The sequence below is a fragment of the Carcharodon carcharias genome, chromosome 31 (assembly GCF_017639515.1).
Source record: "Carcharodon carcharias isolate sCarCar2 chromosome 31, sCarCar2.pri, whole genome shotgun sequence".
NCBI lineage: Eukaryota > Metazoa > Chordata > Chondrichthyes > Lamniformes > Lamnidae > Carcharodon > Carcharodon carcharias.
The window spans coordinates 11,886,148-11,910,650 of record NC_054497.1 but is presented as its reverse complement, the minus strand read 5'-3'; the positions used below and the strand labels follow the sequence as shown (position 1 = coordinate 11,910,650).

The window sequence follows — 24,503 nt, the reverse complement described above, 5'->3', positions numbered from 1 at the left end:
GATGGCCAACCTCTTCTGTGCAGCATTGGCACTGACCACCACTGCCATCGCCTACCAAGCCGGAGTGGTGAGATTGCTGGACCTCCTGCGGCCAGAACGGGGATGGAAGACATCACGGCGGGCCTCCAGGGACAGGTCACTGAACTATTCTTGGCTTTCAGGTCCATGTCTTCACTGGAGCAGTCCTGGGCTGTAAGCATTGAGAACTGTGTATGTGGCTACAGTTTAGATATGGTGCCCGGAGTGTGGAAATGGTGAGGTAACGGTGTAGCGGGTGATTCAGAGGCTGCCCGCCAGCGAGACGACATGGTTCCTGTGGCTGTGCAATTAATGAAGTGTGAAGTGGCCGACACGGCCCGAAAACCCGTCACTGCGGCCGGTGGGTAAAAGTCTTTTCTCACGCCCGCTACCGCACTCAGGGCAAATCTGGAATGATTCCACCCAATCGAAGTCTTTCTCGAACCATTATCTGCTCTCAGGTGAACAAACCCAGCCATGACTAAAAATTTATTCAGTGTTTTGCATTATAAATAAAAAAGCTAACGGTACAAGGAAACATTACTGAAGAGAAATAGAATGGGCACCGATTGTTTTTTTTTCCCCTCCAACTTCCCCTCCAGTCATGTAATCGCTGTGGCGACAGAGTATGATAGATTAAGAACAACAAAAATAGTAAGATAAGCTTCACAGGCTGCCATTGTATTTTTTTCTGCATTGTTATGTCCCCAGTATCACAGCATGGCTTCTGAGTGTGTTTAATTATGAGCTAAAATTTCATTTCATCAAACAGACCTACATGATTGCAGATCAGTGGAACATTCCATTGGTTACACTAAATGAAAATGTCAAAGGTGATGCTGATGACATTGGCAACACTATTGATGCAAGGTTCATTTCTGCCAACGCCTACTAGGAGTTATTTGGAAGCCGTCACTATAACTCATGCTCATTAAATTTTGAAACTTGAAGCCCAAAAAGAATTCCTGTTAATAGCAGCTTTGATGCCATTAGGTTGGGTGCAACCTGGGCTGATAATGACATGCCAATTGTGTGTACATTCCCTTTCACATTACAATGCTAATGCTATGATGCAGTGTTCCTCCTCAGGAATTACTTATACAGAGACTGATGGGCTTGGTATTAGTGGGAGCAGGCACCCCCATCAATGCACCCCCTCATCATGACAACCTGGGCACTTTGGCACTGTCTCTATGCCGCTCTGCACATCTACGTTTCTCTTTCATAGGTCTCAACAGCCACAGCAATCCATGCAAGGCTGAGGCATGAAGCCACTTTAATTGATCATTTACCAAGCCCAACTGTGGTGACCCACTGAATGCCCACTGTTACTTCAGAGGTGGGCACAAATCATGGACAAACATGAACGACCTCACAACTCAATTTATCCCACTTTCCTATTGGTTAGTATGATCACACAGAGGAATTCCCACACACTGGTTTGCTTTGAGGGTTGTCATGGTGATTCACCATGTCAGTGCCCATCAGTGATCAGTCCTAGTGTAACATTTTGGGACTTTAATTTATCTGACCTGGAGGGGATTTTCGTTTAATCCATGCGATATAATTGCTACAAGAAAAGCATTAAATGCCTAACATCCACCCACTATTTAATTAAATTGGGAGTGGGGGTGGTGCAGTGTAGTGCAGTGCAGCGCGCTGTGGTGTGATAATGTCAATGGACTGGTAATCCAGGGGCCCAGGCTAATGCTCTGGGGACATGGGTTCAAATCCCACCTCAGCAGCTGCTGGGATTTATATTCAATTAATAAACCTGGAACGTAAAACTAGTCTCAGTGATAGTCACCATGAAACTATCAATCGTTGTTGTAAAAACCCATCTGGTTCACTTATGTCCTTTGGGGAAGGAAATCTGCCGTCCTTATCTAGTCTGGCCTACATGTGACTCCAGACCCACAGCAATGTGGTTGACTCTTAAGTGCCCTCTGAAATGGCCCAACAAGACACTCAGTTCAAGGGCATTTAGGGATGGGCCTTGCCAGCGATTCCCATATCCCATGAAAGAATAATAATAAAAAATAATGAGAATGCCTCCTGGGTGAAGGTAGCAGATAGTTCAGCGTCATAAACTGCCTTACGTATTTTTATTGGCTGTAAGATGATGAGAGTCATTCAGCACATGGTCATATAATTGAGGAAAATAAGCCACCAGTGTAGATGGTTTCTTTCGTTTCAGTTAGCGTGGGAGGTAGGTTTGTTGGGAAATGAAATGAAAAAAAAGTCATCAGCCAGGGGGAATTGAGCGTAAAAACATAAATAAGTCGTATTCCAGCTAGCTCAGGGACAGCTGACTTCTTTGTCGATTGAGCCTATGATGACATTAGGGAAAACACGCAGCAGATCAATGGAAAAATCTATTCTGTCTATGCTCATGCACTCTATGTAGGATAAACCTGTTGATCTCATCTCATTGGGAGCCCTTTCCAGTTCATTTCCCAGACAGGAGAACACGTGTGGAAGCATGTTCATGGTCATAGGATCCTGTACACATCACAAAGGATCTCTATGGTCACCCTATGTATGGGAAAGTAGAGGCACGCACCAGGTCACTGCGAGTGCAAGGCCGATTTACAGAGTGATGAATGGGAGTGAACAAAGCAGCAACGACCTATATTTATCTAGTGACATAAAAGTAATAAAATATTCCTAGGTGCTTCACAGGAACACTATAAAACAAAATTTGACAGCAAGTCACATAAGCAAGTATTAGGTCAGATGACCAAATCCTTGGTCAAATAGGTCGGCTTTAAGGAGTGTCTTAAAGAAGGAAAGCGAGGTAGAGGGGTTTAGGGAAGGAATTCCAGGGCTTGGGGCCTAGGCAATCGAAGATGGAGCAATTAAAGTCAGAGATAGTCAAGAGGCCAGAGTTAGAGGGGCACAGGGATCTAAGAAGTTTTAGAGGTTGTAGAGTTACAGAGTTAGGGAGGGATTTGAAAACTAGGATGAGAATTTTAAAATCACAATGTTGCTTGGAATGTCATTCAACAAGCACAGGGAGGACGAGAGAATCTTCTAAGGTAGCACTGTGAATATTTGTATAGCCTGATTAAGCCAATGTCACTTTGCTACCAGATTACTTTGGCCTGAAGTTTAGAATGTTAGTCTTACAAGAACTCAATTAACTTCAGACAGAACAAAAGAATATTCACCAACGCAACCCAACAGAACATTTATCATATCTTGGAATCTAAATAAAATCGTGGGACTCACCAGAACAATCTCGGATGTCAACTGCCTCCTGTTGAGAAAAAATAAGTGCATTAGGGAAGGGATAGTATAACAGCTCTTAAACCTACCTTTCAAAAGCTTAATTATTGAAATGATCTATTTTTCCCAAATTCCTGATCATTGGAAACCATCACTTCTTCCACTCTCTTCTCTAGCCCCTCCTCCCCAATTTTCCCCTCCTTCATTCTCCCACCCCAATCCATCCTTCCCTCTCATTCCCACTCCCTCATTCCCCCGCCTCCCTCATTTCACCTCTTCTCTCATTCCGGACTTCTCCCTGCCTTTTCCACTCCCACTTTCCCCTCTTCCCCCACTGCCCCCGACCCCCCCCCCCCCCAACTCCCTCACACCCCTCCCACATTCTGCAATGTTCTGTCAGTGTTTGTGGGGCTGGAAAGTGGCATAATGGTAATGTCACTAGGCTAGTAATCCAGAGCCCAGGCTAATGGTCTGGAGGCGCAGGTTCAAATCCCACCACAGCAGCTGGTAGAATTTAGATTCAATTAATGAATCTGGAATTATCAAGCCAGTCTCATGGTGACCATGATGACTATCAACAATTCTTGTAAAAACCCATCTGGTTCACTAATGTCCTTTAGGGAAAGAAATCTGCTGTCTTTACCCAGTCTGGCCTACTTGTGACTCCACAGCAGTGTGGTTGACTCTTAAGTGCCCTCTGAAATGCCCTAGTGAACCATTCAGTACAAGGGTAATTAGGGATGGGCAACAAATGCTAGCTGGCCTTCACAATACCTACATCCTGTGAAAGAATAAAAAAAACCCACAATGTATATCACAGAATAAAGAACATATCATAGGATAAACAATATATCACAGCATATATAATCTTAGCATCTATTACAAAATATATATGTCTCATAACACACATATAAAAATCACATACCACAGTCTCTATGTATACGTATCATATGTCATAACACATATTACCAAAACATATATAATAGAATAGATAACATATATCACACCTATCACACCATGTGTAACTCTGTACTACAATATTATACAGCATTTACCATAACATCACATAAAATATATATCGCAACATATATCATATGAGCTGTTTCTAAACCAGCAGCCACTTTGTTCATAAGCTGGGGCTGAAACTATGCCAAGGCCAGTGCCATCCAATTGCCAACATCTCCCCACAACCAGTCAACCTTCAACACCTCACCTCCGTATTGTATTATAAAGCTCCTTGAGTCATAGTCATAGAGGGTTTCTGCTTCTACCACCCCTTCAGGCAGTGAGTTCCAGATTATCACCACCCTCTGGGTGAAAAAATTCTTCCTCACATCCCCTCTAAACCTCCTGCCCCTTACCTTAAATCTATTCCCTCTAGCTATTGATCCCTCCACCAAGGGGAAAAGTTCCTTCCTGTCTACCCTATCTATGCCCCTCATAATTTTATACACCTCAATTATGCCCCCCTTCAATCTCCTCACTCCAGGGAAAATAACCCCAGTCAATCCAATCTCTCCTCATAACTAAAACTCTCCAGCCCAGGTAACACCCTGGTAAATCTCCTCTGCACTCTCTCTAGTGCAATCACATCCTTCCTATAATGCGGATTCCAGAATTGCACGCAATACTCTAGATGTGGCCTAACCAGTGTTTTATACAGTTCCAGCACAACCTCCCTGCTCTTTTTTCTATGCCTCAGCTAATAAAGGCAAGTATCCCATATGCCTCCTTAAACACTTATCTACCTGTCCCGGTACCTTAAGGGACCGGTGGACGTGCACACCAAGGTTCCTCTGATCCTTGGTACTTCCCAGGATCCTAGGATTCATCGTGTATTCCCATGCCTTGTTTGTCCTGCCCAAGTGCATCACCTCACACTTATCTGGATTAAATTCCATTTGCCACTGTGGTATGGGAAGGTGACCTTTAATGTCCTATTCTAATTAATTCACTCATAAATAGAAACCCCCTGTGGAGCTCAAAGTCAATAGACTCGGTTGAATTGAGAGTAGAAGGCTGGAAGTCTGCCATCTCAAACAGTGCTGGAAATATTCACCGTCAGGCAGCATCTGTGGAAAGGGAAACAGCCATGATCTAAAATTGTTGAATTCAATGTTTAATCATTTCATAATCCCTGCTCCCATTTTCACAGACGGTTGGTGTTGGTAATGATTCTGCTGCAGTCAGTTACACTTCCTCAAGAGCCACCTTTTGTTTCTTTACTTGCCTCATTAATATCTCCTTTTCCACCTTACGCCATCGCCCCTTTTGTTAGTTAATCTCTCCCGCCTACCACTCTGTGGCTGGAATCTTCCGTTCTGGAGCCTAAGTTCCGGGTGGGAGGGGAGGTGCGGAAGCAGCAGCCATTCCCGCGATGGGGCACGAGTTAGCGCCGGTCAGCTCACCAGATACACACCCGTGAGGGGTTCGCCGATTTTCGCAGTGGAGGCACGCAGGAAGTTGCCCTCCTCGCCATTACCTCACCACGTCGAACGCCTGGACGCCATATTTAAAGGGCACCCGGACAGCCTGCACTGTCCCTTCCCCCTTTGCCTGGCCACTGCTCCACCCTTCCCCACTCACCCTTCCTCCCTCCCTTGGTCATCCTCCACGCAACTTGCGCTGCCCCCTGGCCGATCCCCAGCATGGGCAGACATGGGCAGACGCTCCCCAAAGGGGACAAGGTGCCGCAGCAACTCACCGCTAATCATGGAAGAAGTGAAGCTCGCCAGGTGCACAACGCTTACCTACAGCCGTGAGCATGAACGTTCTAATTTCTCGCTGGTGGGAACTTAATTTGGAGGGGGAAATAAATTCTGGAGGGGGTGGCCTTTTAACCAGCCTGCCTGACTTGCTAATGGATGCGACGCTGCTCGTGGGGATGCTCGACCCACCTTCGAAGCCCTGAGAACAGAATTCCTACAGTTCATCCCACCACCGGGAAGCTGCTGTTTGGCCTCGCGCCAAATAAATTCTCCCCAGCTGCCAAATTTCCCGCTGCTGGCGGTACAGGAAGATCCCGCCCTATAAGACTTTCCCTTTTCTTCTCTCCTGCTGTCCCCTTTCCTTTCACTCCCCAGTGCCTCATTCCACCACCAACCCACTCCCCCCTTCCCCCCCACCCCCCACCTTCATTCCCTTGTTCTCCATTTGTTTAAAAATACTGTTCAACCTGTAGTTCCCCCCCCCACCCCCCAGCCCACCAATTCAGATGCAAGCTCATTGACCTGAAAGATAAACTTTGTTTCTCTCGTCATGGATGCTGTGTGCACCACTGAAGGGCTCCTCACATTTTTGCTTCTTGAGGGAGACTGACCAAGTTGGTCTACAGACCTGAGGCATGGACTCGATGGGTTGAATAGCCTCCTTTTGTGCCTGCAAATAGGGGACATCTCGCTCGTTGGATGTTCCACAGGGCTGCCCTGAACACAAGTCGCACCTCAGGAGGAAGAAACAGTTCAGACCAGCATTCTTATTTCCCAGGTTTTACTGTTTGCTTTCTTCTGGGGCTGGTGCCATTTTGTTCAGCAATGCCAGCTTGTCACACAATCGCTGACCAGCGGCCCTTAAAGGGAGCACTTAGAGGCTATGATCAGATATATGTTTTTAAAAAAATGCTTGGCTGAGTGTGAATATGTCTCTTGCACGACCTTGGATATAGTTCGGTAGGTCTTAATAAAGTCTTCATAATGTTAAGTAGGTTAGCTTTATGTATTTCTTAACAAGAACTATGTACCTATTCACAGTAAAGGGTACAAGCTAGGAATTCTCTCCATGCTTGCTGGTGCACACAGCTCTGTCCAAAACTAGACTGGCCCCTAGGTGCGGGTCATGTGTTCTCTTACATCACAGTGTGGGTGGTATTGTGCTCAGTCCCACATTAACCCTGTACGTGCCAAACCTTTATCTACAATGTCCATGTTAAAATCGTGGGAGGGTGCAGGCCACGCGCCCCTCGTCTACCCACCCCGCTCACCATTTGATGCCCGCCTTGCCCACACCCCTCCCACCCCCTCCAAAATCATTCTCCTTTTCCTCTTTACGTGTTCACTTGAAGATGCAGCTGCAGTGCGGCAACTTAAAATCTGAAGCCTCACCGCGAGACAGTTGCCTATAGCAATGGGTAGCAAGTTTCTCCATTGGAATGGGGTCTGAGATCCAATATCAGGTGCCCCTCAGGCATACCAAGTCAGATGCAGCAACCAGTTGGCACCCAATGAATTTCTAGACAAACTAACAGTGCAGCATTCCATCAGTACTGCAGGAAAAGTGTCCACTTTTCTACATTCCCCCAAACCAGTGGAAATAGTTTCTCTTTATCAACCCTATCGAACCATTTTATTCACTCCAATTAGATCACTTTTGATCCTTACTCCACGTATTTTATTTGCGGCATATTCCTGATTTTCCAAAGCTGTACTAAATGTGCATTTAGGGAAATCATGTAATCCAAGATTTCCATGGGGATGGAGGTAAGTGAGTTTCTGCTGGATTTCCCACCCACGTTCGCTCTCCATGAAGTTCGTCACTGGGGGTGTAAATTCAGAAATTTAATCTTCTAACGGGTATTCCTAACCAATTTCCCATAAACTCTCCTAATAAAGCAAAGTACCATACTGTCATTAAATGTCCCTCAGCACTGGTCCAAGATTCTAAGGCACAAAGGATTGGACACTCATCAACTGGTCCACAAGCAGTTTCTGACACATTTGAGGAAATACTCTCTAAACCTTGAGAGAGAGCTGGCGGGGAGAGGGGTTAGGTGGAACTTTGTACACCATGACATAGTCTAATGTTCTCTGAGACCCGAGGGACTAACCAAGTGACAGAAGAGGGACCCAGGAGGATCTCACATCCCCTCTCACCTCCTCCAAAGGCCCCCCCTCACGAAAAAGAAAGTGCCACTCTGAGCTCTTGCAAGCGCCTCTCCAAACTGGCATCATGGAAAGTGTATTCCGTAGGGTGTAAGTTAGCAAATCCCTCCAGACGTTTCTCCATGGAAACCTTCCTTTTTATTATTCAGTATACATTATGTATACGTTGCTGGCAATTCCAACATTAACAACACATCCCTAGCTGCTCTGAGAAGGTGGTTTGGAAAAAGAAAAAAGGAAAATTTGCTTTCGTATAGCACCTTCCATGACCTCAGGACTTCCCAAAATGCATTCCAGCCAATGTTTGCACTTTTTTAAGTGTAGACTCAGTGAGCATGGGACAGCTACAGCATCAAAGGAGGCTTTTTGGCCCATTGCATCTGTGCCAGCTCTCTGCAAGAGCAACTTGTGTATAATGCAGGAAATGCAGCAGACAATTTGTGCACAGCAAGCTCCCACAAGAAGCAGCCTGGTAATCTGTTTTTGTGACGAGACTGGGGATAATTCCCTTGCTCTTCTTTGAAATAGAGGCCTTTTGGAATATTTTTTACTGTGTACTGGAGAGGACAGATGGGGCCTTGCTTTAAAGCCAAAAGAGGGAAAATCAATCGACCGCTTTATCCAGGGTTCCTCCAGCTCCTAATCATGATCCCCATTTTTCCGATTCTGGCCCATAGTGCATCTCCCCCGATTTCTTCAGGACCCAGGCTTCCACCAACATCCTCCCATGTTCTAGAATTCTCTTCCTAACTACTTCTGCCTTGCTATGTGTGTGTCCACTTATAAACACCTCCCCAAATCTCTTCAACCTCCTCTTTACTCTAGCTTGGTATCCAGTCCACTATCCTTAGGATATTTTGCAGGCTAAGCTGTAGCTTGGTTTGCAACTATCCCTTGGTAAGCATCACATTCTGACCTCAAGCCGGGCACAACTGGCAAACAGATAGAGTGTCGCCATTCTCTCTGTTGTGCTGCCTACCCTAAACTGCCACTTGCTACTCTCTCTCTCATCAAATCAACCAGTTGTACGAAAGAACTCCTCACAATCTGCTGCATTGTTGTGACACTATTAAGGATGTGCCACAGTGACTATTGTACCCTCTCATCGTGCAGCACTTTCTGGAAGCAGGAGGGCGAAGCAAGAAAGAAAGACTTGCATTTATATAGCGCCTTTCACAACCACAGGATGCCCTGAGGTGCTCAACAGCCAATAAAGTACTGGCAAAGTGTAGTCACCTTTCTAATACAGGAAACACGGCTCGCAATTCGCGCTAACACAAAAGTAAAATATTGCAGATGCTGGAGGTCTGAGATAAAAACAGAAAATGCTGGAAAAGCTCAGCAGGTCTGCCAGCATCTGTGGAGAGAGAAACAGAGTTAATGCTTCCGGTTGCAATGACCTTTCATCAGAACTATTCTTAATCAACAGATAATTCTGATGAAAGGTCATCAAACTGAAACGTTAATTCTGCTTCTCTCCACAGATGCTGCCTGTCCTGCTGAATACTTCCAGAATTTTCAGTTTTTATTAGTCCAATTTGCACACAGAATGGCCAGATAACCTGCATTTGCGATGTTGATTGTGAAGGTGATACCAGGGATAATCCTGCTTTGAAACAGTGCTGTGGGATCTTTTATACCCACCTGAAAAGGGAGACAGGACCTCAAGTTTAATCTCTCACCTGAAAACCAGCACCTCCAACAGGACAGCACTACCTCAGTGCTGCATTGGAGTATTAGTCTTGCTTTCTGTTCTCAAGTACTGCAGTAGGACTTGAACCAACAACCTTTTGATGCAACAGCAACAGGTCTACCACTGAGCAAGTGGGGTTCATGAAAAGGAATCATAATCTGCAGACCTGAGAGGGTCTATAGCATCTCTCCGCACTGACTCTATCAGAGTCAGCTACCACCTTAATTTTTAAAAATTAATTCATGGGACGTGGGCTTCGCTGGCTGGGCCCAGCATTTATTGCCCATCTCTAATTGCCCCTTGAGAGGGTGGTGGGTGAGCAGCCTTCTTGAACCGCTGCAGTCCATGTGGTGTAGGTACACCCACAGCGCTGTTAGTGAGGGGTGTTCCAGGATTTTTGACCCAGCGACAGTGCAGGAACGGCCGATATATTTCCAAGTCAGGATGGTGAGCAGCTGGGAGGGGACCTTGCAGGTGGTGGTGTTCCCCATGTGTCTGCTGCCCTTGTCCTTCTAGATGGTAGTGGTCGTGGGCTTGGACAGTTCTGTCAAAGGAGCCTTGGTGAATTCCTGCAGTGCATCTTGTAGATGGTACACACTGCAGTCACGCTGACTGGTGGGATATTGGGAGTGGATATAAATATAAATACTGCCATATAATGTAGCCATATAAATATTGCAGCTACAAGAGCAGGAATGTGTTCATAGTTTATTCAAGAGAACTCTGAGGAGCAGGTTGAAGAAAAGTTTAAAGATTTTGTATGTGAAGGGAAAGTCTTTCCATGTGTACAGGGTGGAGTAGGTAAAGATGTTAAAAAATTAAGAGACACAGGAGCTAGTCAATCCTTAATGTTGTGGAATAATAATATTTGTTGTTCAAAGGGAGTGTGGCAGGAGAAGATAACAATAAGTGGAGTTAATGGAGATGATAAATCTATTCCATTGTGGAAGGTAAATTTAAAGAGCAAATGGAAGACGGGTGAAGTTTTAGTTGGAGTGGTGGAAAAATTGCCACAGGGGTTCAATTTATTCTGGTTAATGATCGCATCTGGTTCGCAAATATGGGTGATGCCTATGGAGTTGAGCAGCCTGTAGAAGTGTTTTCAACAGAAGTGTTACCAAAGGAACATCCTGGATTGTTTCCTGTGTTGTAAAGAGATCATGGGGAAGAACAAAATAAGCAGGTAGTTCAAAAGCAAGAAGGAGGTGTCGAAATCCAATTAGCTGGCACTGTATTTAATAACATTATTCAGGAGGAACGAATGCAGGACAGTTCAGCTGAAGTGTCTAACTCAAAGAGGTTAGTGGAATTACAGAAAAATGATTTGCAATTAAAACAGTAATATCAGGAAGTTTATTCAGAAACATAAGCAAACTGTATTCCAGATGTTATTATCTTTGGGAAGGTATTTTAATGGTGGTCAGATTATGTCTCAGCAAATGAAAGCTGGAGGGAGGTGTATCAGATTGTTATCCCATTAGGTTATAGAAATGAGATTCTGAGGATTGCTCACGAAATTCAAATGGGGAAACATTTAGGAATTAGGAAAACACAGGAAAAGATACAGAGGTATTTTTTTGGCCAGGATTGCACAGGGATGTAGCCAAATTCTGTACAACCCCTGTTCTACATGTCAAATATCTGGAAAACCACAAGCTGTGATTAAGCCAGTGCCTTTCATCCCAATATCAGCATTTGAAGAACCTTTTACCAGGGTCATGATTGATTGTGTAGGACACCTCCCTAAGACTAAGAGTGGAAATCAGTATTTATTGACCATAATGGATGTGCCTACCAGGTTTCCTGAAGCGATACCTTTAAGAAATATCACATCTAAGCAGATTGCGGAGGAGTTAATTAAATTTTTTACAAGGTATGGGCCAAAATCTTCTGTTCAGCATGCAGGGGTGGGCCCCGCACGCCGACACATAAAAATGACGCGCGCATCCCAATGTCACCATGCGTCATTCCGAACTTCAGTGCGATGGGCGCGTGCCGGAGTTGGCTGCATACCCGCTGAACTATCAAAGGCCTGTTCAGGCCATTAATAATCTAATTGAACTAATTGTCAGGGCTGCCCGTCCAACCTTAAGGTTGGTGGGGTGGGGGGAGGAGGGGGAGGGGGGGTGGTGGTGGGGAGGGTGGGGAGGGTGGGGTGGGGGAGGTGGGAAGGGGGATGGGGCAGGTGGAGAGCCCAGGCGGCCTTCGCATTTTTCATGGAACCTCATTGGGGGGGGGGGGGGTCAGGTTTCGAGAAGGGTTTATAAATTCAATAAAATGTTTCAAGAAAATTCATAAACATGTCCCAGTTCATGTGACAATGTCTCATGAGGAGACAGGTCTGAATACTTTTACTTATTCTTTCTTTCAATTTTTGAGAGTGAAATTAATCTCCCTGAGGCAGCTCTGTGCCTCAGGGAGATTTCTGTGCTCTAAGAGCCCAGGCCCCGACTCTCCCTCCTCCCCCCACCCCCGCCGGCGCTGTTAGCGCTGAGCCCATCCCAGCCCATTCCTGCCAAGCCCACCCAATGGTTTACCTAAGGAAATACAATCAGATCAGGGGTCAAATTTCATGTCACAGCTGTTTAGGGAAGTGGTGAGCAGTTTGGAGATAAAACAGTTTAAGTCAACAGCTCATCATCCGGAGTCACCAGGAGCTTTGGAAAGAAGGCATCAAACTTTAAAAACTATGATAAGAGCGTACTGTCAGGATTATGCATGGGATTGGGTTACAGGAATTCCATTTTTGTTATTTGCTATTAAAGAAGCTCCTAAAACCGACCGGTTTTAGCCCTTTTAACTAATTTATAGTCATGAGCTAAGGGGACCACTGAAATTGATCCATGAGAAATTGGTGGGTCAAAGTTCAGAAACTATTCCAAACAAAAAGCAAAAAGCGCTGGAAAAGCTCAGCAGGCCTGACAGCATCTGTGGAGAGAAAGACAGAGCTAAGAAGGAGAGTCATATGGACTCAAAATGTTAACTCTGTCTTTCTCTCCACAGATGCTGACAGACCTGCTGAGCTTTCCCAGCATTTTTTTGTTTTTGTTTCAGATTTCCAGCATCCGCAGTATTTTGCTTTTATTTTAGAAACTATTCTTCTGGGTAGTGTGTCAAATTTCAGAGAAATATTGAAAAGAGTATGTGAGATGGCTAGGGAACATTTAAAGACAGCACAGCAAATAATGAAAGTGAAAGCAGATAGGAAAGCTAAAATTCGCAGTTGTGTTTCTGGAGAAAAAGGTACTAGTTTTGTTACCAGTACTAGGTGATTCATTAAATACAAGATTTAGTGGGCCTTACAGGATTGAAAAGAAGTTGAGTGAAGTAAATTATTTAATAAATACTCCAGATAGAAGAAAGAAGCAGAGGGTGTGTCATGTAAATATGCTTAAAAAGTACTTTGACAGTGGAGAGGAACAAAAAGAGGTATCAGTGATGGTGGATGAAAAAGAGGTAGAAGTGTGGGACTCTGAAATTGATTGTCCTCTAATCAAATTGGATAATGAGGGGGTGCTTGAAAATTTAATTTAAATATTGAGTCATCTCCCAAGCAAGTGTCAAAGTGATTTGAAAAAGTTATTGCAGTCGCACCAACCTATTTGCGGAAATAAGCTGGGAAAGACACATTTAGCTTTACATGGGGCAGGATTTCCTGCTCACCAATGCCTAAAATGACACGAGATGCCGTTGGGCGGAACTCCTGATGTCACCGCGCCCCATTTAAACTTTGGGGTAGGTAGGGGCTCGGCAGAATCGGCTGTGCACCCACCAACCTGTCAATGGCCAATTGAGGCCACTGACAGAGTCATTAAAGTAAAGAATGGACCTGCCCGACCAAGCTTAAGGTTGGCAGGCAGGCCAGGAGCCCCAGCGGGCATTAGAAAAAGCATGAGACCTCATCCACGGGCGGGTTTTAAAAAATGTAATTAAATTGTATTTAAATGTGATGGACATGTCCCAACTCATGTGACACTGTCACATGAGGGGACATGTCAGGGAATTTTTTTTTCTCCATTTTTCAGATTTTTTACTGTGGAGCCGATATCCCTGAGGCTGCACTTAGCCTCAGGGAGATGAATGTGCTCTATCGTGCGCATGCGTGAAAGAGCGCACTCTCGATTTTGGGAATCCCCCCCCAACCTGGACGTCACACTGGGTGCGCCTTAACTGGCCCGCCCACGTAAAATGGCGGTGCGCCCCCGATTGGGGGTGCCAATCAGAGCCGAGTCTCCGCGCGCCAGCTCTTCAACTTTCCCCCCCCCCACCACCGATGGGGGGATAATTCTGCCCGCAGTGTATGTATAGAAATGTCATCCTCAATAAGGCAACAACCTTATAGATTAAATGTGGCAAAGTTATCACAAGTACAAAAAGAAATTGATTTCATGCTTCAAAATGTTATCATTGAGTCTTGTTGCAGTAACTGGAGTTCGCCTGTTGTACTGGTACTGAAACCCGGATGGAACTCAAAGACTGTGTGTGGACTATTGAAAGGTGAATGTGGTGACAAAAATGGATTCATGCCCCATACCATGGTTGGAAGATTGCTTTGAGAAAATGGGACAGTCGAAATTTATCACAAAGATTGACTTGCTGAAAGGATATTGGCAAGTACCATTGTTGGGCAGAGCAAAGGGGATATCAGCCTTTGTAGCGCCAAGTGGACTACATTAGTTTAAAGTCATGCCATTTGGTATGAAGAATGCACCTGCAACATTTCAAAAATTGACAAAGTAATTGTGGGTCTGAGCAATTGTGCATTTATATTGATGATCTAATAGTTTTCAGTCAGACATGGGAGGAGCAGTTACAGCATCTGGAAGAATTATTTACTCGACTACAAGAAGCTAACTTGGTGATGAACTTGGCTAAAAGTGAATTTGCAAAAGTTACATATCTAGGCCATACCATTGGACTGATAAAGTGACTCCGAGAGATGCGAAAGTCAAGGCTACCATGGATTTCCCAGTGCCTACAGCAAAACGAGAAGTTTTAAGATTTCCGGGCATGAGTGGGTTTTACAGGAAATTTGTACCTAATTTTAGCAGTGCGGTTGCACCACTGACTGAACTATTAATAAGAAGAAGAAGTTTCAATGGACACTAGAGTGTCAGAGGTCATTTAATCATTTGAAAACTGTATTAACAATGACACCAGTTTTGGCAGTACCTAATTATGCCAAGCAATTTAAGTTGGCTGTTGATGCAAGTGATACAGGCAAGAGGATGACACTGGAATTGAAAAACCAATAGAGTATTTTTCACGGAAGCTGAATATACAACAGAGAAGATATTCAATGATCAAATATGAAACTTTGAGTTCGGTGTTAGTATTGCAGCATTTTGAAATTTATGTTGCAAACAATTCACCAGAAACAATTGTTTATACAAACCATAATCCTTTGAAGTTTTTGGACAAATTTTGAGACAAAAGTGTAAGGCTTTTCAGATGGAGTCTATTGTTACAACCATTTAATCTACAGATTATAAATATTGCTGGAAGAGAAAATCTGTTCGCAGATGAGTTATCAAGAGTTTGAAGCTTAAAAGAAAATTGGACATTTTTAAAGCCTGGACACTGAACTGGAATGGTTTCTGTTGATACCAAGGACTTATGTATATTTCTTGTTATGTTAATGCATGCATCTGGTAATATAATAGTGTAATAAGTATAAGAGATAGTGTGAGATGGGCTATTAAAATGAAGCCGTCTTTTTGAATTAGGACGGTTCATTTTTCGATGGGGGTGGGGGTTATGTCGTGAAGCTATTGATGTATATTATATTACTGGAAAATATTTTTGTTTTAAAATAGAAGTTTAGTCTGTAGGTGTGTCTTAATTGGATTAAAGCCAGCTGGTCTGGGTGCTTTGATGCATGCTAGTTTTGAGATGTAAGAGAGGTAGAGGGCACTTGCATTTTTTTGAATACAGCATTCAAGAAGTGGGGTGAAATCTGACACTTTAGGGGCAGAGATCAAGCAATAGGTTTATATTACTAATAAAATTGGTACTATGAAAGGGGTTTTATTGTTAGAAGAGTGATACAATGAAGATTTACATTCAGTGAGTTGTGCTAGTTATAAGAATAGCAGTTTTTGTGTGTGGGGTAGAGGCAATGTAAGATCAAAGCAGCTGTAAGCCTCCAACTGACTCCACAGGAACCAAAGTGAAGGGAACCTCATTTTGAATTTGTAAGGCGAAAATGCTTTGCCTGGTGCTTGGTTAAGTCTATGGGTTGTTGTTGCCTTAGTGGAGATTAGTTTAGGAATTTGTTAAAAGTTATTATAGTAGTAATTTTTAGCCATGTGTATGTGTTTAATGTGTTGCAACTTAATAAAATGTTTCATTTAGTTTAATACAAAAACCTCTCAAGAACCTGTGGTCTGATTCCTGAATTTAGAGTTGCAACTCAAACATGCTACTTAAAAAAATATAGCTTATGACAGTTGTTTAAAGTTTCCCTCTGGGATTTTTAAATAACTCAGCTTTATCGAAAGGCCGCCTCACAACACGTTGAGGCATCCTGAAGTTGAGAAACGTGCTAAGTCTTTCCATCAAGTGTGATTGTACAGGCTGAAAAAAGTGATCAGCTGGGACCTTAAATCAACAGAGATGGATCCGTGACAATATGCAGAGCCTTGGGTGTGTTACAAGATGAGAATAGGTTGTGCTTTATCAAATCGTTTCTCTCTTATTTTACAACTTATTTACCTTTGAGGAAGAGGAGATTAAGAGGAGATTTGATAGAGATATTCAAAGCCATGAGGGAGAGAGACAGAAACTGTCCACATTGGTGAAAGGATCAGGAGCCAGAGGTCACCAATTGAAGGGGATCTTCAAAAGAAGCAATAACAACATGAGGGAAAACCTTTTTTTATGCAGTGAAGGGTTAGGATCTGGAATGCACTGCTTGAGATTGCATTGATGGCAGATTCAGTTGAGGTCTTCAAAGAGAATCAGATCATTAGCTGAAGAAATAAAAATTGCAGGACTATGGGAAAAAGGAGTGGGACTAGGTGGGTTTCTCTTGCAGAGAGCCAGCATGGACATAGTGGACTGAATGGCCTCCTTCAGTGCTGTAACCATTCTATGATCCCACACTCCCAGAATGGAAACAAGGAGCACGGCTTTAGAGTTGCACTGCACCCACTCTGATTCTGGACACTCCAGCACTATCGGAGACACAGGCACATCCCCTGTTGGATATCTCAGCGTTCTGTCAGCTTCTCAATGACCTTTTTGCCTTATCATACGACCTGCCGCCCAACTTAACCTTCCATCACATTAAACCAAGGGTTTGCATTAAACATTTATGGTGAAAGCAAAATACTGCGGATGCTGGAAATCTGAAATAAAGTCAGAAACTGCTGGAAAAACTCACTACACTTGGCAGCATCTGTCCAGAGAGAAACAGAGTTAACGTTTCAAGTCCACATGACTCTTCTTTGGAGCTAAAGAGAAGTAGAAATATGATGGATTTTATACTGTGTGTGGGGGGGTTTGGAACAGATGGAGCAAAGTAGGCCAAATGAAGTTCAGAGAGAGTCAGAAGGTTTTTCCCAGGGTGGAAGAGTCAATTAATAGGGGACATAGAGTTACGGTGAGAGGAGAAAACTATAAAGGTGATGTGCGGGGCAAGTGTTTTACGCAGAGCGTAGTGAGTGTCTGGTATTCGCTGCCAGAGGAGGTGGTGGAAGCAGGTACGATAGTGGTGTTTAAGAGGCAGCTTGACAAATACATGAATAGGATGGGAACAGAGGGATATGGACCCCAGAAGTGCAAAATGTTTTAGTTGACGGGCAATATGATCGGCGCAGGCTTGGAGGGCCGAAGGGCCTGTTCCTGTGCTGTACTTTTCTTTGTTCTTTGTTATGACTTTGCCACATTTAAATTCCGTATTATATTATTGTGCTCTCGGACAAGCTGTAATATAGCATTATTAGCAGATCCCCGTTGGGGTTGCTCCTAATGGCATACTGTTTTACAATGAAAGAGGCATTATCAATAAAATATGACAGTGAAAGTATGACAGGAAGTATGTATGACATTTGAAGAAGTGGAAACTATTTGCATTACCTTTAATACATTTGATCGACAGGAGCATCTGGTGTTTTACAGGAGAGTCTTTGGTCAAAGATCTTTGATTGACAAGAAAGTATTTGATCAGGTGTAATCCAACTGAATGGCAGAACAGGCTCAAGGGCTGAATGGCCCACTCCGTGTCAAGGGTTATGGGGAGCAGGCAGGAAAGTAGAGTTAAGGCCACAATCAGACCAGCCATGATCTTACTGAATGGCGGAGCAGATGTAATTGGCCAAGTGGCCTACTCCTGCTCCTGTGTTCTTGTGCGTTCCTGATTGACCAAATCATCTTTGATAGGCAAGAAGATCACTGATTGACAAAAAATCCTTGAAACGAAATTTACACCCTATCCCAACGCTGACATTATGAATCTACTCCCTTGGCTACTGATAGCCAAAATCTTCCTTTCAATTGTTCTCAGCCTCTAAGGCTAATTTTAGGTTCTATGCAACTGCTTTCTGCTTGAAGTTTCAGTTCCTCATAATTTTCGGTTTATTTCGTTTTTTGCTAGGTAACTCTGTTACGTTTGAGCAGACCATGCTGCCACTGGTAACTTACTTGGTCCCTGTAACAACTGATAAGATGGGTGTGACCACAGCCATTTTGCATCGGCCCACGGCTGTCTCTGTCGCTACCTGTGAATCGGCTGTGACATGAGGGCTAAACAGAAGAGAATAGTGTCACGAAGAAAGCGACACTGATTTGGACACTGACCCCAGTACAGCCTGAGTCACTCCAGGTCACTTACATTCACAGTGCTTACCAAAGTCAGCACTAGAACAAATCTTTGCAACCCCAGAATGAGTTCCCCTTTCATGTCAGGAAAATGCTTGGTCAGTAGTTTCAGTGCAGTTTTATTCTGAACTTTTTAAAAAGAAATCCGTCCACATCCTAAAACAAAGGCAAAATACTGTGGATGCTGGAACTCTGAAATAAAAACAGAAAGCATTGGAAAAACTCAGCAGGTCCAGCAGCATCTGTGGAGAGAGAAACAGGGTTAAGGTTTCAAGTCCAATGCGTCTCTTCTTTGGACTCTTCATCACCTTTCCAGGCAGAAGTCTGACCCCACCTTAACCAGGAAGAGTCGCGCTTTCTAATTCTGGCTTCGTCAGCAGTCAGTGCCAGGTTTTGTACATTCCTCCTGTTCACAATGGCAAACCGACATCAGTTGTTCAATGTCTGTGGCATTTGCAGGAACAGTCACACAGACTCGAAATGTTGACTCTGTCCCTCTCTCTGCAGATGTTGCCAGACCTGCTGAGCTTTTCCAGCACTTTCCACCTGTGTCCTGCTCTCTAGGTGTTAATTTTATGCAGGAAATCAGCCGCCTGTTGTGGATCCCAGCTGATGGTCAGAATCAGGTCCTCGAGGACAGTTTGAACGGTTAGTTGCATGTTGTGATGGTAAAAGTAAAAGTGGCCACGCTGGTTCTCCAATAGTAAGAGGTGTCTCCACTCCCACAGCAATGCGGTCGACACTTCACTGCTCTCTCCGGTCAGCTGTATCAAACCACCACAAAGGCCAAGTTCCCTACCCAACAGTGGCTCAAGAAGAGGACCCAGTGCCACCTTCTCAGGGCAACTAGAGATGGGTATTCAATGCTAACCATTGCCAATGACGTCTCTATCCCAAGAATCATACTTCTTAAAAATTCCTCAGCTTGCAGAACAGCTAACAATGAAATGTTCCACTCTACACCATCTGCACATGGATCAGACTGACTAGTCAGTCATTGAGAGTAAATCTCTTGGTATTCATCACCACTTGTTACTTACTCTAATTAATTTATCATCAGTCACAAAGGTACAAGGTGCCAACAGCCCTGTTGATGATCACACTTCCCTTTTACACCAAGTGTGATTTAACACAGAATGAACAGCAGGAGACCATTCAGCCCATCACCTCTGCTCTCCAAATGAGCAATTCACTTAACGCCATTCTTCCACCTTCACCCTGTAATCTTGCTCATTGTTTCTTTTCAGATAACAGTCTAACTCGCTTTCCTCAGAAGCATGGTTACTCCATGTCCCCTTTCAACTACTGCTGGGTTAGTGCTTCATATTAATCACCAAGTATTGAGCAGCTCAGATTTAGAAAAACCTGAGGAATTCCAATAGAGAAATGTCCATAGAGCAAAAACATTTAACATAACACAAAAACCATGTCCTACACCACTCTCCCCCCTCACTCTCCCCTCTGTAACCCTCACTCTCCTCTCTGCAACCCTCACTCTCCCCACTCTCTCCCCCTGTAACCCTCACTCTCCTCTCTGTAGCCTTCACTCTTCCCTGTAACCCTCACTCTCCCCACTCTCTCCCCCCTGTAGCCCTCACTCTCCCCTGTATCCCCCACTCTCCCCACTCTCTCCCCCCTGTAATCCTCATTCTCCCCCTGTAACCCTCACTCTCCCCACTCTCTCCCCCCTGTAACCCTCACTCTTCCCCCTGTAACCCTCACTTTCCCCTCTGTAACCCTCACCCTCCCCTGTAACCCTCACTCTCCCCACTCTCTCCCCCCTGTAACCCTCACTCTCCCCTCTGTAACCCTCACTCTCCCCTGTAACCCTCACTTTCCCCTCTGTAACCCTCACTCTCCCCTGTAACCCTCACTTTCCCCTCTGTAACCCTCACTCTCCCCTGTAACCCTCACTCTCCCCCTCTCTCCCCTCTGTAACCCTCACTCTCCTCTCTCTCTCCCCTCTGTAACCCTCACTCTCCCCTGTAACCCTCACTTTCCCCTCTGTAACCCTCACTCTCCCCTGTAACCCTCACTCTCCCCCTCTCTCCCCTCTGTAACCCTCACTCTCCTCTCTCTCTCCCCTCTGTAACCCTCACTCTCCCCTGTAACCCTCAATTTCCCCTCTGTAATCCTCACTCTCCCCTGTAACCCTCACTCGCCCCTCTCTCTCCCCTCTGTAACCCTCACTCTCCCCTGTAACCCTCACTCTCTCCTCTCGCTCCCCTCTGTAACCCTCACTCTCCCCTGTAACCCTCACTCTCTCCTCTCTCCTCTCTCTCCCCTCTGTAACCCTCACTCTCCCCTGTAACCCTCACTTTCCCCTCTGAAACCCTCACTCTCCCCACTCACTGTCCCCTCTGTTACCCTCACTCACTCCCCCCTCTGTAACCCTCACTCTCCCCCTTCACTCTTCCCTCTGTAACCCTCAATCTCGCCACAAACTCTCCCCTTTTAACCTCGCTCTCCCCTCTGTAACCCTCACCTCTGAGTATACCATTTCTCTCCCCCCCCCCTCCTCGTCACCTTGAGATAACTTGAAGCTAAACTTCACCAAATTCATCTTTCCCTAAAATAAACGATGGCAAAACTGCGGATATGTCATAAATGGGGAGCAATTCGATTGGGGGAGAATATTTAATCGGAAAGAGATGTCTTACCCATTCTGGAATCAGTGTCAGTAAGAACAGTAGCCAGTGGTTCAAATTGTCCCCCATTCTGGTATAGACTGAAAATCGCTACATCAACTCAGAAATCTCTTTGCCGATGAACTCTGCCGGAGAATCCCTTCATTTCTGTCTGCCAGGAAAGATCGACCTTTCCCCCTGTGCTTTCATTACACAATTTTCAATGGTACGGTGTAGACTTCGCTCCGTACCTATTAACAGAACCCAGCCCAATGAGGAAGTGAAACAGCAGCCAGCTTTGCAGACTGGCCCTCGGTTTATTACACACAATCTAACTGTTGTTTGGGGAAATATTATGTGTATAGAATGACTTGCCCCAGGTCTCGGGTGTGTTTTGACACTGCTGCCTCCAGTTGTAGCTTGCTGATTCCCATGAGTGGATTTCGTTTTACTGTGTATGCCTGTGTGCGTCTGTTTGTTTCTGTGTGCGTATGTGTGTGTATATATATGTGTGTGCATGTGTGTACATCTGTGTATGTCTGTGTGTGTGCATGTGTGTGTATGTCTCTGTGTGCGTGCCTGTGTGTGTGTCCATGTGTCTGTGTGTATGTCTGTGTGTGTGCATGTGTGTGTATGTCTCTGTGTGCATGCCTGTGTGTGTGTCCATGTATCTGTGTGTATGTCTGTGTGTGTGCATGTGTGTGTATGTCTCTGTGTGCGTGTCTGTGTGTGTGTCTGTGTGTGTGTGTGTATGCCTCTGTATGTGTGTGTTTATGTGTATATATGTCTGTATGCATACCTGTGTGTGTATATGTCTGTATGTGTGTATGTCTGTGTGTATATGTCTGTATGTGTGTATGTCTGTGTGTATATGTCTGTGTGTGTGTCTGTGTGTATGTCTGTGTGCGTGTATATATCTGTGTGTATGTATGCATGCGTGTATTTGTCTGCATGCATGTGTATGTCTGTGTGTGTATGTCTGTGTGGGAAAAATATTTGCGTGTATGTGTATGTGTGTGTATGTCTGTGTGGGAAAAATATGTGCATGTGTGTATATGTCTGTGTGTGTGTATGCCTGTGTCTGTGTGTTTGTGTGTGCATATATATCTGTGTGTGCATATGTGTGTGTACACATCTGTGTGCGTGTATATGTCTGTATATATGTGTATGTCTGTGTGTGTATATGTGTATGTCTGTGTGTATATGTCTGTTTGTGTGTCTGTGTATGTCCGTGTGCGTGTATATATCTGTGTATGTATGTCTGTGTGCATGTATATGTCTGTGTGTGTGTAAGTCTGCGTGCGTGTATATGTCTGTATGTGTGTGTGTGTATGTCTGTGTGGGAAAAATTGTTCGTGTGTGTGTATGTTTGTGTGTGTGTCTGTGTGTGTGTTTGTGTGTGTATGTCTGTGTGTGTGCCTGTGTTTGTGTGTGTATGTCTGTATGTGTGTGTGTGTGTGTCAGTCTGTCTATGTTATGTCCGTGTCTGTGTTATGTCTGTGTTTGTGTCCCTGTGTGTGTTTTTTTGGCTGTCGGTTTCGCTGAACCTGTTTCCACACAGATTTTTACAGACAATTATTCCATCGATTTAAGAATCGTTGCCAGTGAGAGCTTTTTATTCAGATCTCGCTGAGGGAATACACGTTCAATTAAGTGACAGAAGTTCAAAGGCTCTCAAATGCTTGGTGTCTGTCGCAAGGGATTTTGCCAGGTCTAAACACAGGTGTGTACTTGCAGATAGCATTGTCTCTCTTACACACTTACTTCTGTTTGCAATTGGTCATGGGACACACAGGGCAAGAGATTTAACCCTTTGACCCACCTCTTCCCAGTGAAAATTTAACCCCAAAACAATCTGATCGCCAGAAGGAACCAACACTTACTCCCACTTACTCCAATTTCTGTTAATGCTCTGTACATCTGCTTTACCAGCGAAGATTTATTTTATTCTTTCACAAGATCTGGGCATCACTGGCTGGGCCAACATTTATTGCCCACACTTAATTGCCCTTGAGAAGATGGTGCTGAGCCGCTGCCTTGAACCGCTGCAGTCCATGTGGTGTAGGTACACTCGCAGTGCTGTTAGCGAGTTTCAGGGTTTTGACCTGCTTGCAGGTGGTGGTGAGAAGAGCAAACTCAGCCCTGTCGACCCTGCAAAGTCCTCCCAACTAAGATCTGGGGGCTTGTGCCAAAATTGGGAAAGCTGCTTCACAGTCTAGTCAAGCAACAGCCCGACATAGTCATCCTCACAGAATGATAATGTCCCAGACACCACCATCACCGTCCCTGGGTACGTCCTGACCCTCCGGTAGGACAGGCCCAGCAGAGGTGGAGGCACAGTAGTATACTCAGGGAGTTGACCTGAGAGTCCTCAGCCTCAACTCTGGACCCCATGAAGTCTCATGGCTTCAGGCCGAACACGAGCAAGGAAACCTTCTGCTGATTACCACATATCGCCCTCCCTCAGCTGGTGAATCAGTACTCCTTCAAGTCAAACATCACTTGGAAGATGCGTTGAGGGCGGCAAGGGTGCAGAATGTACTCTGGATGGGGGACTTCAATGTCCATCACCAAGAGTGGCTCGGTAGCAGCACTACTAACCGAGCTGGCCGAGTCCTAAAGGACATAACTGCTAGATTGTGTCTGTGGCAGGTGGCGAGGGAACCAACAAGCGGGAAAAACATACTTGACCTCAAATTCACCAACCTGCCTGCTGCAGATGCATCTGTCCATGACAATATTGGTGGGAGTGACCACCACACAATACTTGTAGAAACCAAGTCCCATTTTGACATTGAGGATACATCGTGTTGTGTGGCACTACCAACATGCTCAATGGGATAAATTTTGAACAGATCTAGCAACTCTAAGCTGGGCATTCATGAGGTGCTGTGGGCCATCAGCAGCAGCAGAATTATATTTAACCACATTCTGTAATCTCATGGCCCAGAATATCCCCCACTCTACCTTTGCCATCAAGCTGTGGAATCAACCCTGGTTCAATGAAGAGGCCATGCCAAGAGCAGCACTGGGCACACCTAAAAATGAGGTGTCAACCTGGGGAAGCTACAAATGCACGTAAAACAGTGGAAGCATCATGCGATTGATAGCGAGCTAAGTGACCCCACAACCTACTGCCACATAAAGTCATGAATGGTGGTGGACAATTAAACAGATACAGGAGGAGGAGACTCCACAAATATCCCCATCCTCAATCGCAGGAGCCCAGCACATCAGTGC

General features: G+C 44.8%; 1 protein-coding gene across 4 annotated transcripts in view; it reads right to left on the bottom strand.

Moving 5' to 3' along the window:
* The window catches only part of ptprh (protein tyrosine phosphatase receptor type H), a 95,103-nt gene extending 73,579 nt beyond the window's left edge, over positions 1-21,524 (bottom strand). For all 4 annotated transcript variants that reach the window (XM_041178112.1, XM_041178115.1, XM_041178114.1 and 1 more), the window contains exons 1-2: positions 21,297-21,524; positions 3,250-3,277 (exon numbers count right to left, since the gene is read on the bottom strand). In XM_041178112.1, coding sequence (XP_041034046.1) covers positions 3,250-3,277; positions 21,297-21,353 — 85 coding nt within the window. In that variant the 5' untranslated portion in view covers positions 21,354-21,524. The remainder of the gene's footprint in view (positions 1-3,249; positions 3,278-21,296) is intronic.
* Between the last annotated feature and the right edge of the window lie 2,979 nt (positions 21,525-24,503).